Genomic DNA, 13,592 nt, shown 5'->3' on the forward strand with positions numbered 1-13,592 from the left:
TACAAACGAGCCCCAGAGCCCCAGACCCCCCCCCCCCCCCCCCCGATGGCGACATCGACGTTAACTGCTGCACCTAATGAACAACTACAGCTCGGACACGTCAGATATCAAGTTTTGTGTTTACCACCTGTAGGAAAGGGGGGGGGGGGGGGGGGGGTAGGCTAATGTTGAGCTTGCCTACAAGCTTAGCGGCTAACTAGCATATCGCTCAGGTTTGACAGCGGAAGCTAGCTTAGCAGCGGGGGAAGATAGCTTGAAAGTGGCAGGAGCTAGCGCGTGCATTTACCTGTAAAGCCGCTCATGGGTATTATTCGTAGCCGCCCTCCCCCCACCACCCCCCTCTGGGTTGATAGGTGCTTCTCAGTTTAGCAGCTCTGATACCGAAAAATGCTAAGTTACGGCGTCTTCCCTGAACTGGGATCAGGACGCTGCCATATTCGCGATAGCTAAAGTTTACTACTGCGCATGCGTCATGTCTGTCTGTCATGCGGCTGTCAGCTGATTGGCTTGCAAGGACCCGGAATCACTGAGATGCCTGACTTCAGATCGGTTTTTCTGAATTTACTTTAGTATTTGTATTCATACATACAGTACAAACTGACCTTGGAGCAGTTCTTTGTTCTGTACTAACGCTGACTCGGTTTGACAGCGGGATAAAGCTTGACCGAATACACTGGGTATACTGTAGTACATTATTTTAGTACATTCAACGTAGACTGCTATTGATAATAATTTGCAATATTCTGATTTCTAAATTCTCTGTGAATTAAGTGGAAACTGAATTGCAACTGTGTATTCGCATTTGTCCGCATTTCTTTTACAAATTAAACACACAACTGAAAGTAATTACAAATGTGTGTTTTTTTTTTGTCCATTTCCCTTCAGCGCACGTGTATCTGCTTGCTTGTATTTTAGTGTTTTTTTTTGTGTGCAAAATTTCAAATCAATTTCCAGTTTACTAAAGTTGTTTCTAGACCAGCTGCAGACAATCTTGGTTCTGCCACAAGAGTTGAAATTCAAGATACAGATGCAAGGTAAATGCTATGGACTAACTGACCGCTGTAGAATAGCAACTCAAACAAAGAGCAAACAACTCCCATTAAAAAAAACCCTTTAAAGAGTAACGTTTTACTTGTAAACGTTCAGATTATGGTTTAAAACTATGGGTGTCTATTTCTTGTGGTAAATTGTAAGGGACTCACCGTGATTGAAGGTAAAAGGGAAACATCTTGGCCTCTGGTGCCGACTGATGTTGCACACAGAATTTGAATGTGGCAGCACGGAGAGGTCACATTGTGAGACCACCATGTGCTGCCCCTTAGTCTAACTTAATTACAGCTAGAGAGACATGAGGGGATTTTTTTTTTTTTTTTTTAATTGGAACTTCCCTAGCAAAATGGATAGTGACAGAAAAAAAGGGGGATAATGCAACAGAATTTCTGTGAAGGTTTTATTTGGATCATATGAATTTACTCACTGGTGCACTCAGGGGCGGGTGCCTTCCCAAATCTACTTGGAAAAAATAGGAAGATCTTACAAACTGATTGCCAGCAAAATGTTAAAAGCAACTCTCGGGTTATCCTGAATAAAGTTGCATATATTTTCCTTACCTTTTTTTTTAACATTTCCAACTACAGTACATGCTTTCTACTATCCATCCTTCAGTTTGATCACTCCTCTCTTCAAAAGCTGCATACTATTTAAGACAAACCTAACTTTAAATTTTCTCACATGCATATTGTAAATGAAATAGGCCTAGATTACTATTAAATTCCAGTAACCTGTACTGTACCTCAAGAGACCATACTACTGTAATAATGCTTTAAATCTCATATTTCAGGAATGACGGTAAAAAACTCTTTATTCCCATGATGTTCGCCGCGCCTTGAACGCACCTCTTGTAACCAAGGCAATGACGCTATTCTCTGTTACCACGGCATTCGCGAGGCAAACATTAGCTTGATTGCTAGGCTAGCCAACCTGTCACATAATCGAACAGCTATGATTTAAACCCGTTTACCTCATTGACCGATTTTTACTTAAAGTACTGATATTTACTTCAACCATCGACGCCAGCAAGATTAACGACTTTATTCTCAGGTTTTTCCGCTGCGTGGCCTAAATTACAGGCTGAAACACTCATTCGCGTTTACTATTTGTTTAGCCCAGCTAGCTAACTTAGTGGCATTAACGCTAGCTCCACAGCCGCCATGGTAAGTAGCTGGTGTCATTTACTGTTTAAAACCGGTTAGCCACGATAACTATGTTTTATTTGAGGGCGATATGTTAGCAAGCATCCTCGTAGTTAGCACGTCACCTATGAAAGCTCGTGTGTCTAGGCCGTGCCACATATTAGCAGCCGAAAGCCTCTGAAACCTCGCTTGTAAGCTAGTTATGGTTTCCAATAGCATCTCCCTGCCTGTTTTGCTGATTTTTTAAAGTTGTTTTTTGCCAATTTTCTTTTCTTCACGTAGGCTGAATTTGGGTTTAACGAACAACATCAGACTGAAGTCATCAATTACATGCGATTTGCACGTTCGAAAAGGATCCTGAGACTTAAGACCATTGACTCATGCTTTGAAGAACTCAAAGACAGCAGGTAAAGGGGGGTCGTGCTCAAGTTTATGGTATCATTGTTTAAATATATATATTGCTTGATTTATAGATACTATGTAACTCTCACTTAAACACACGTAAGACCAACACGAGACCAATAATTTAGTACTCTCAGTTCACATGGAGTTTAAATGTCTATAAATGTCTCTAAAGGCTGGTGGAGGATACGTTCACAGTGGACGAGGTGAAGGAGATGCTGGATGGGTTGCAGGTCGTGGTTCGTGGGGAGGTGGAGATGGAGCTCATCAACACAGCCCATACTAATGTGCTTTTGCTCAGGCAGCTCTTCTCCCAAGCTGAGAAATATTACCTTCGCCTTCAGAGTGACATCTCAGAGCTGGAGAACAGGTGAGTTTACTGTACAACCATTTTATAAAAGGTTGCAAAGTTAGGACTCTTCCAACAAGAGTACAGAATGTTCTGGATCTGGAGGATAGCTGGAGCTTGATCTCGTATGCATGTAAGATTCACATCTTTGATCTTTTTGGTGCTCAGTAATTCACGTAAGATTAACAGCAATGACATTTTCAAATTTAAAAGATTGAAAATGGTTATGAGAGTTCAAGGTCAAACGGAGTGTTACAACAAATTCAGGAGTGAGCAAGGCCTCTGTGCACACAATAGACTGCTATGTTTGTAAAAAAAACCTATTTCCTCCTCAGCGCATTTAAGGTTTTGATCTCTTAGTTACTGTTGCCGTACGTGTCCCAGGCTAAAAGGTCACTGCCAAGCCACTGTATTAATTTAACCTTGTTTAAGCATTACAAGGGTTTCCTTCTTGCAGTGATGTTCAATAGCCTTAAAAACCGTAACTGCTGACACTTCACACAGTATTTTTATATCAGTTTGCAAAAAAAAAAAGAAGAAAGAAAACTAATCCAGAGACATTTACCAAAAGCGCTAAGACAACAGAGAGTAGCGGAACGTTGAATTTCAAAGCATCTTAAACCATTAAAGGCTGTATTCTAAAGGGGTAAAATCAATGTTGCACCCTGGAGACAATGTCTCGGCTTGTCAGGATCATCATAGGCAGACTTTGTGTTATAACAGGAATATTGTTCATGGAAAGATGTTTTGACCATTCATTCATTTATTTAAGTTAATAAATGTTGTTTTTTCTATTTACAGAAGTCTCAATACTTTCAAATCTAAATGTAAAACTTTCCGCACTGCTGGTAATCCATCAGGGAAAATTTGGGTGACAAAATCTTTAGATCTTTGTGATAAAAATTTATTCTCAATTTTAATTCTTCATATTGCTACAGTTTATTTATATAAGGTTAGAAAGTAAATCTTTTCTCAAATTAAAAAGTATAAAGTGGCAGTTGATCAACATTGTTGCGTGTGATATTCAAATGTCAAACTAAATTTCAACACGCTTCACTCTGTTCTTTGTACCATTGAGGTATCATTCAAGGTTACCTTTCATCTTGTTAGCTTGTTTTTCGGTTTGTAGATGTAGAGCGCTCAGAATGGGTGGGCCCTGTTTACTGCAGGAGGGCCTACGTGACCTGTGCAGTGTCTAAAATAAGAGGCGCGCCCCCACGGCTACGTGAGTTCAGCTGCTTTTTGAAAACCACATTTGAGCATCTCAGAGAGCGGCTTTGTTTGCCACAACGGTTAAATCGCAAGCGCTAGCGAGCAGCTAGAAGAAGTGTGTTCACTAACCACGATAAGATACGCAACGCCAAAAAACAGTGTCAACAATGATGGATGATGAAAGACGTGTGAGGAGTTCCGTTTCACCCTTTAACACTATCCTAATGTCAAATTTACAAATGCTTTGCTTCTCTCCTCTTTCAGGGAGCTGCTGGAACAAGTGGCTGAATTTGAGAATACCGATTTTAAACGCGCCGATAGGGTGAGTAAAATGTGCAGCTCTGTGACCTTTAGAGTGACCTTCAAGCACCATCAGTGTAGCCATTGATCATGATTCACGATGCACGCTTAAAGGAAAGCAAATGAATTTTGTAACATGACACCCTGCTCTTTCATGGCTTTTGCTAGTCACACCTGGACGGATAGAAATAAATCTTCTCTTTCCAGTTTGTGAATTGTTTGAGTTGTGACGTATTCACTTTGTTCCCAGACACTCCAGGAAACGAGCAAGCCCAAGCTAGCGCCGCTGAATGACGGTGGGGTGTCTGAACTTCTTAACAAGGTGAAGACGTGTTGCAAGAAGGTCAAACGGCGACTGATTACAGGTTTCTGTCTTTAGTGCATCTACGCAGCGTCTCTCACCCATGTCAATATTCCTTTTAGGAAATAGCGAGACTACAGGAGGAGAACGATAAACTGAAAGCCAGGCTTCGCACTTTAGAATCCCAGGTATGACAATTAGCTTTACACGTTTTTTTCAAAGGCACAGCATCTTTAATGTTGTAGTCTCTGATTGGTGCTCTCAGGCGCTGAGTGCACTCGATGAGAAAACCAAAGCAGAGCGAGCTCTGAAGAACCTCCAGAAGGACCAAAGTCAACATCAGGTACTGCTTAGCTTCCGGGTAGCATCACATTTATGTTATGTTTTTTTTTTACTGATTACAACTTTTACTTTCAACCCTTTATTTTCCAAACCGTTCCACCTGAACATTTGCTATGACTTGGTTTGCTATGCTGACCTATGTGGACCTCAAACGGTATGTGTCCTAGACTAGAGCGTTGCCGTTGTCAGTCTAGAATGTAAGAGTGCGTTAGCAGTCGTTACAATATTCATTTCATTTGAAAGTCTAAGCTGTTTCTTCTCCCTTCAAGCCGGCGGCTCCATCCCAGGAGGTCAGCAGCCTGGAGGACACGGTGGCGGCCCTGAAGGAGGACTACGAAAGGTCGCTTAGCGCCAAAGCCGCCTCGCAGAAGGATCTGCGGGAGAATCTGATCTCTTCCAAACACGAGCTTCTGCGAGTGCAGGAGCAGCTGGCCTTGGCAGAGAAGGTGCGTCTCGTGGTTCAGTTCGTACCCGCAGCCTCCCGCTTGTTGTTGAGTTGACCGAGACGTTTGATATCGGTGCATTCGCCGTCTGCAGGAGCTGGAGAAGAAATTCCAGCAAACCGCAGCCTACCGCAACATGAAGGAGATCCTGACCAAGAAGAACGAGCAGATCAAAGAAGTTAGAAAACGACTGCAGAGGTGAGGAAAGCTCTCGGGGACCTCGGGGGAGCCACAGAGGAACGAGTTTTGTTTCTGATGTGTGTTGCTCGTCTGCTTCAGATACGAGCCCAGCGAATGAGCTCTGCCCGAGACCGCCGGACCGACAGGTGTCCAGAGGTGGAGGCAGGAACGACCCACGACTGTGGTTTGGATGAGAAACCATCACAGCTGTAAAACAGCAGGGAAGGAGAAACCCCTCCACAAGGAAATGTTAACTGTGTACTTTCATGTTTAATTATCAGCTTAGGTAAGACGTGGGCGCAGGGAGCTTGTTAGCCACACGGTTGATTACTCCCGTTGATTGCTCCCGTTTCTTCCCTCGGCGCTTTACGCAATTCCCTGTTTGAAGAGGCCTTTTTCCGTTTGCTCGACTGGACAGACGCACACCTTCTGCCGGAGAATTTGCAGCCTTGTCTAGCTGGTAGCTTTAGTGAATTGATTATTAACATATTGCTGATCATCTTCCTCCTCTTGCATGTGGAGTGACATAGATAATTATATTTAAATGATTTACGTTCATTTAGTCTGGATTCCTTCCCATAATGCTTAAGGTGACGGAGTGCAAGTTAAATAAATACAGAATATACATGATGTTCATGAAGCAATGCTCTTGTAGAGTAGTACACGTCTACACTATAGTACTTTAGATGTCCATTTGCTTGTAACGTGAAAATTATGTGGTAATAAAAGCCGTTACCAAATATTTATGATGAGTTAAGTCTTCTTTCCTTTTATTTTCTTCTGGCCCATCGATTGCTGAGACAAAGGTGGACAGACAGAATGGAACAACATGAAAAGTGACACAGAGAACTCATGGCTCTGATGGTTTAAGGTCAAATGTGGAGAAAGGAATAATAAATAAGGGAACGCAAACTAAACTTGTACTAGCTTGTAAACAAACTAGATAGAGAGGGGGGGGGGGGTGAAGCGGTCGCCAGCCATTCAACCATCAACCCTTTGTTCTTCTGGCTGAAACTCTTCAACAGTTTGTCCTGGTTTAAACTCATGCTGTTTTTGTATGATGCGCATGTTCCTCAATGCACCTTATGTCCTGAAGGTGTATGAAAAAAAAAGAAAGAAAAAGAAGCCGAGCTGAAGCTGGAGGGGAACTGCCGTGAGAAGACGGATGCTGATGCTGGTAATTTCTCATATAGAATGCAAATACCCAGCAGAGAATAAATCACAGCGGGCAGCTACACAGGAAGTGGTGACGACGCGCTTCTCTCACCACCGAATTCTTGCTCTGTTGAGAGAAGCGTTTTCCCCCAACATGGGGCATCTGTTCGCTCAGCGTTTGTTCACCCATTCACATCCGCTTCCTGTTCGCCAAGAAGCCGTCAAGGGGCTTTTCTCAGCTCCACGGCAACATGAACCTTCTGTTTATGTTTGTTTCTCAGGAATCGTCGAGCGGACTTTAGGGAAAGCTGCATTTAAGAATGGTGGGGGCACAGATTGCTGAGCTGTGCTACAATCCTAACCGTTTGGTGCTGAACTGCATCTGATTTAGTAATCTGACCTAAATTTAGTCATTTAGGTCGGATTCTGACCTGCTAGAATGGGTCACGCTTCGCCTCCTGCATGTTACGAATATGTCTGCAGACAAATAAGAAAACATATCCGGACTTTGACTGTGGAAATGAAACTTTTCTGTCTGACACTTTGATCAAAATCTTATTCCCACAAGGGAAATACTCATCTGGTTATGAAATGGCCCTCTTCCTCATCGTGATCAAAACCGAGAAACCCAATCAGCGTTTGGTGGAGGACTGAAGAGCCGACCGGGTTGTATCAGAGCGGGGAATGAAACTGAGAAGACAGGAGGCCGCTCCGCCGCAGAGATCTTCCACAGATCAACACAACTCTGAGTCTTATTACAATAGTTTGAATGACTAATAAAGATAAACCATGTATTTGTCATCACGCAGATGAATCTGTTTCACGAGATTCCTGTTAAAAACAGAATAAAGGCTTCATTTCCATCTATTTGCAGGTGCGCCTTTAATTCCCTTTATTTAATTACATTTGCATGGCTAGTTAGGGGAATACACCTAACCTGGAACTGCACAAAAGTATTTTTAAAGAATCATAAAATCCTCCACAGGTCTGATTTGGCTCATAAACGTACCGAATCTGGTGGAATGTGGACAAAACAAATAACTAATGTTCCCCAAATCCCAGTAAAATCCTTTAAATAAAAAAGCTTTAGCATAACTTTTAGTAAAAAAAAAAAAGGGGAGCTGATTTTCTTAAAAGCTCAAGTCATCACCCTTTATTTGAAAATGAAATCCTAACAGATTTCCGACACAATCATCCATTCAGACGACGTGATTTAAGATAGATGAGGGAGGATAGATTTATCCAAAATCACACCTCGCCGGTTTCCAGTTTCATTCTCCGGGTTGAAACGCTCCACCTGTGTGCACAAAGCGCGTCAAAAAAATGGCTTTCAAGTTTCTAAAACTCGATCGGCTGTGGAGGGAATGGGGGGTGCATTGCTTTGGTTCCTGCTTAAGAGACACAGGTCAGTGGGTCGAGTCTCCAAATTGTAGTTTCATATAAAACTGGCTACCGTTGTCACCTGTCAAATATCTGTTTGTTTTTTTCAACATCTGCATTTAGGGAAAGAAATACACAGGAAGGATTGCGTTGGGTCTCAGATGAGCCTGCGACGGAGTGAGGTTTCGTGCATCAGCACGTGATCCTGTGGTTAAAGGGAACCCATAAAAGCAAGGGAAGACGAGTCGAACGCACCAGACGAAGGAAACAACCTGCGGCCGAGAGGAAAGTCTCTACGTCTCTGCAGGTAAGCGGTTTGTGCCACTGATGCTAAACGGCTTAGAATTGACAGGATTTCATCGTTGGTCGCTTCACTTGCATCTTGTGGTCTTACGTTCACGTCCACTTCTTCTTCGTAGATAACATGGATGAGACATTTACAGCCTTTATGACCACGCCGGCTGATTACTCTGGAGATGTAAGTATTGATTTCAGCAGCCACGAGACGCGTGAAAAGCAGACCCAGATTGATGATGTTAAAACGACTGGATCAGTCTGACGGCTGATCCAGATTGTGCGCGTTTGTTAAAGTTTTGCTCCTCTAAGTACGATTTTAAAGGATGCAGTGGGGTAAAAGTTGAACAAAACCACGTTGCGACTCCTCATTCGTGTGCATCTTTGCCGATTCGACGCTGAACACGCAGTCGATTTATCTGAAGACGACATCTTTCTCAGATCTGCGTCAAATGTTCCAGTTTTTTTAAAACGTAAACACCGACCTGTTTATCTGTGCCCTAAATCTAAACTTGTTGCATCTGAGGTTCTGAGTGTCGCTGTGGGGGGGGGGGGCCCCTTACTGCCCCCCCCTCTCCCCCCAAGGACTGTTAAACCCCCTCCTCTGGCTTGGGGAGCAGCAGGAAGTCGTTGCAGTGTTGTGGTTTCTCCTGCAGACACACAACACCTGCACCTGAGAGCAGCCTCTGGTTAGCGTGCACGTCACAGGCCGCACTGACGTCACGCGCTGTAGCCGTACCCCCCCCCCGGCACGCATCGCACGCGGCCTTCTTTAAACCCGATCCGTGTCTCTTGCTTGCAGGACCCTTCAGACTACAGGGACGACTATGACGAGTTGCTGACTGCGAACTCGGGCATGTGCAACAGGAGCTGGGTCAGGGCATTTCGCGGGCGGTACGAACCGCCCCTCTACTGGATCATCTTCATCCTCGGCGTCGTGGGCAACCTGCTGGTGGTCTGCGTCTACGCCACCGTGCGCAGCCGTCTGAAAACGATGACGGACGTCTACCTGCTGAACCTGGCCGTCGCCGACCTCCTGTTCCTGTGCGTGCTGCCCTTCTGGGCCGCCGACGCCACCACGGGCTGGGACTTCGGGGTCCGTCCCTGCAAAGCGGTGTCCGCCATCTATAAGATCAACTTCTTCAGCAGCATGCTCCTGCTCACCTGCATTAGCGTCGACCGCTACATCGCTATTGTTCAAGTCACCAAGGCCCAGAACCTGAAGAAGAAGCGGCTGTTCTACAGCAAGCTGGCCTGTCTGGGAGTCTGGATCACCTCCACCCTCCTGGCCCTCCCCGAGTTGATCTTCGCCAGGGTGAAGACCGACCCACCGGGCCCCTCCACTTGCTCTATGGTCTACTGGAACAACGACAACAACCAGAAGAAGATCCTGGTGCTGTCCCTGCAGATCTGCATGGGCTTCTGCTTCCCTCTGATCATAATGATCGTCTGCTACTCCGTCATCGTCCGCACCCTCCTGCAGGCCAGGAGCTTCGAGAAGCACAAAGCGCTCCGCGTCATCGCCGCCGTGGTGTTTGCGTTCCTTCTGTCCCAGCTGCCGTTCAACACGGTGCTGATAGTGCAGGCCACGCAGGCGGCCAACGCCACTTTCACCCGGTGCGACACCGTGATCCGTTTCGACGTGGCCGAGCAGGTCTCCAAGGGCCTGGCGTACACGCACGCCTGCCTGAACCCGTTCCTCTACGTCTTCGTCGGCGTCCGCTTCAGGCAAGACCTCCTGAGGGTCGTGAAGATGTGCGCTGGCAGGCTGGGCGAAGGGGGGCTCAGTAAAATACCGGCAGTACACAAACGTCCTTCTGTGATGTCCGAGACGGAGACGACCCCGGCCCTTTCCTTGTAAATTGCCATTTCCTGTTAAATCCCCAATCCCGAGACACAATCCTCCTCGACCCAGAGAATGTACATTATTGTAAATATTGTGTATTTGTTTTTATTGTGTATTCCTTGTATAAAATAAAGTGTTTTTTTGCTAAACGAACAAACCTAATAAAAAAAAAAAAGACAATTCTGCAGTCGTCTTCTTCTCCTAAAGAGGGAGCGGAAGTAGTTTCCGAGGCGATGATGAAAGTGATCTTCGGCTCTGACACATGGGAAAGCACGTACCTAACGTACCTGAGGCGGCGGAAGCTCGGGCAAACGCGTCTCGTTCTGATGCAGCATCACGCATCGGGACGCTTCTTCTGCATCGCCCGCTATGACTCAACAGTTTCACAGTGGGTGGGAACGGATGCCAACTCAGACCGGGGTCCCCACGATGACCCACAACGGCTGGCGGGCCTCTCTGGTCGGTGCCGCACTTTCACAGCTTCCAGGTCGCCCTCATGTAGAAACCGCTGCAAATCAGTGAGGCGTTAAAATGAGGTTAGATTCAAAGCTGAGGTTTGACCCGGTTTCCAGAAGCAACGCAAATCAATGTCTGGAATTACGCAATGGGTGGATAAAGGTTTTCAAGTGTCTATTAGATTCAGATGTTGGCTTAGGAGGAGGCGTCGGCTCGGGGATGAAGTCACGCAAGATTCGCTTGTTATTATCTCTCCTGATGCGTGTAAAGAAAGACAGATGACAAACAGGAACACAAAGTGCGTGTGAGCTGCAGCCCTGCACGTGAACTGTTAAAAAAGAGAAAAGCAAAGAGAACAGAGCCCGGGATGTTTTTGTGGTCACTGAGGTCGACGCCAGACGACTGCAGCCTACCTGCTGGAGCCAAGGTGAGACCACAGCGTTTTGTTTTCACCACTTTGCTCTGCTTGTTTCTGTCACGACAGGAAAACCTCAAGCTCACAAACGACACAAACGACGACACGCCGCTGCAGATCCTGTCTCTGGATGCCCCCCCCCTCCCCAAGGACCCCGACAGATGGCCCGGAGAGCAGATATTCTAAGCTTTGATTCTTGCAGGTTGACTTCATAGTTCTGAATCTGCACGGAGATTCATCCCATCCGAGCTGCTGCCTTGAAAGGAATCCAAAGAAATTAAACCCAAACCTGATAAATCTGTGACCTTATTTTTTTGTGCCTTTGAAACTTTGATCTAATCTTTGTTCGTATATTCTATTTAATAAGAAAAGTCAAACGATAACCTTCAATCTTCTTCAAGCCAAATATGCAAATATACATAATCGAGTTGTATTTTACTAAAGCAGCTTGAATTCCTCACATCCTAATTAATTGCCCCCCCTCCCTCTTGTGCGGCATGGCCTGGCTAAAATAAACGCACCGAAAATATCTGCCACAAGGTGGCGCAGCTGACACAGCGGTTCCTCAGGTGTGGGGGGCTCCCAAGCAGGTTGGGAACGAAAGCGACTCCATCTAGTGGCGAAACCGGATGCGAGGCCTCGAAGGCGCTTAGTTTCAAAAATCCACGAGGTTCGCGTTGTCCCACGGAGCTGCTAATAGACAGGCGGATTGATGGCGCTAATATTCCACGCTCCTCATTATCCCACAGCGGAAGTACCGTGGTAATCACCGCTGGGGGGGGGGGGGGGGGGGGGGGGGGTAAAAAGTACAAAAACTGAGTGGGATGGCAAAGACTCACAAGTGGAGCAGCACCTGTGGTTTGGGAACATCCCATCCATCTTTCTGCACAGGGGGAATTGTGTGTGTGTGTGTGTGCGTGTGTGTGCGTGCATGAAGGAGATGTGTAAGAGAGAGGAAAAAGAACGATGGAAGGAGGACATGGCGGCGGGTATGAGTAATGGGGGGGGGGGGGGGACACACGGAGCAGGCTGCAGTCAGACGGCCTGGAGGTCGCTCCTATGGCAACAGGAGGCCCGGAGGTCGCTTCTATGGCAACAGGAGGATGGTGGCGGACGCATCAATACATATTCACCGCCACGAAGAGTCGCAGATAGGTCGGATCGCAGCAAATTAATAATTGTGAAGGAAGTAACGACACGGGAGAGGAGAGCGATCCTTCATCCGAGAGAGAGAACGGGGATCTTCGGCCCGTCCCCGCCGAACGTAATGGAAGTGGGGGGGGGGGGGGGCACACTTTCAGCCCAAACAGGGATCCTCTTATCGCTCCCTCCATCTCTCCCACAGCTAATATTTCACTTCAGCTCTCGGGGCCCCGCAGAATGAGAGACGTTTCCATTTCACGCCAGTCATTTCCAGGCCCGTGTGTGCGTTACCTGGCTCGCCGATAAGTGTTTGACTGACCGGGGGTGTCGTTAGTCACTGTCCGGCGCGGCGCGACAGCCGCAGATTGACGCTGATGGCGAGGAGAGGCCTGGTGTGTTCAGGGTGGAAAGATGGCGGACAGGCATTCACACACGCGCGATGACGAACAGAGCAACACGAGTGGACCGGAAGCGCTCTTGTCTTTTGAGGGGTGTCGAATGGAAATAACAAACTGTTGACACACAAGTGCGTTGAAATGAAGAAAATAAAAACGCATTGTTATCGGGGGCAATAAAGCTGCGTTTTGTACTGGATTTCTAATGGGAGTTAACACCTTTTGCTTTCCATTTAGTCTGCACCAAATCAACACTGCATGTTCAATAAAGTTTTATTTGACAAAAATATAAGATAATTTAGTCTAAGAGTCGCTTGGTATTTTCTATTAGAAAGAAACGTGATATCACGGACAGATGCTGGCCTCTTGAGTCAAGGCCGGTTATAACTGACGTGTGTGAGTGTGTGTGTGTGTGTGTGTGCGTGCGTGTTATTAAGTGAACACACACTCACACATTCTGAGTTGGACCCTTTCAACATGTGAGGACGGAGGCGTGTTTACTCCTGCGTTGCATCACCTTCTCTTCTAGAAACAATCATGAATTATTATCAAAGCGTCGAAGCAGGAATTCTTTTACATTCCGGTTTGACGTTTGACTTCGGTTGCTCAACGCTCCGAAGTCTCCGCTGCCATTTTTCATCCTTCATGATGCGCCACACGTTTTAAATGGGAAACAGGTCTGGGCTGCAGGCCGGTCCGTCCGTCTGTCTGTCTGTTTAACTGCAGAGACGTACAGAATGAGGCCTGGCAGCATCTCCCGTGATGAGATTCCTGGATCCCACATCGT

General features: G+C 46.2%; 2 protein-coding genes across 2 annotated transcripts; both read left to right on the forward strand.

Annotated features, from left to right (window-relative positions):
- Positions 1–2,522: 2,522 nt before the first annotated feature.
- Positions 2,523–6,030, forward strand: lztfl1 (leucine zipper transcription factor-like 1). The gene is made up of 9 exons (XM_068748048.1): positions 2,523–2,599; positions 2,770–2,964; positions 4,420–4,477; positions 4,706–4,777; positions 4,879–4,944; positions 5,022–5,099; positions 5,368–5,544; positions 5,636–5,739; positions 5,821–6,030. Exons 1-9 carry the CDS (start codon positions 2,523–2,525, stop codon positions 5,837–5,839), a joined length of 846 nt encoding a protein of 281 aa, XP_068604149.1. The 3' UTR covers positions 5,840–6,030.
- A 2,649-nt stretch (positions 6,031–8,679) lies between these two features.
- Positions 8,680–10,544, forward strand: LOC137903755 (C-C chemokine receptor type 9-like). The gene is made up of 2 exons (XM_068747901.1): positions 8,680–8,734; positions 9,353–10,544. Exons 1-2 carry the CDS (start codon positions 8,681–8,683, stop codon positions 10,409–10,411), a joined length of 1,113 nt encoding a protein of 370 aa, XP_068604002.1. The 5' UTR covers position 8,680; the 3' UTR covers positions 10,412–10,544.
- The last annotated feature ends 3,048 nt before the right edge of the window (positions 10,545–13,592 follow it).

Source organism: Brachionichthys hirsutus, chromosome 14 (genome assembly GCF_040956055.1).
Source record: "Brachionichthys hirsutus isolate HB-005 chromosome 14, CSIRO-AGI_Bhir_v1, whole genome shotgun sequence".
NCBI classification, from domain to species: domain Eukaryota; kingdom Metazoa; phylum Chordata; class Actinopteri; order Lophiiformes; family Brachionichthyidae; genus Brachionichthys; species Brachionichthys hirsutus.

Bases quoted from the DNA above. Each gene is read 5' to 3' on its own strand.
- lztfl1 (XM_068748048.1), top strand. From the start codon at position 2,523: ATGCGATTTGCACGTTCGAAAAGGATCCTGAGACTTAAGACCATTGAC. The intron at 2,600-2,769 runs GTAAAGGGGGGT...ATGTCTCTAAAG, and splicing joins GAAGAACTCAAAGACAGCAG to GCTGGTGGAGGATACGTTCA. The intron at 4,945-5,021 runs GTATGACAATTA...TGGTGCTCTCAG, and splicing joins TTCGCACTTTAGAATCCCAG to GCGCTGAGTGCACTCGATGA.
- LOC137903755 (XM_068747901.1), top strand. From the start codon at position 8,681: ATGGATGAGACATTTACAGCCTTTATGACCACGCCGGCTGATTACTCT. The intron at 8,735-9,352 runs GTAAGTATTGAT...TCTTGCTTGCAG, and splicing joins CGGCTGATTACTCTGGAGAT to GACCCTTCAGACTACAGGGA.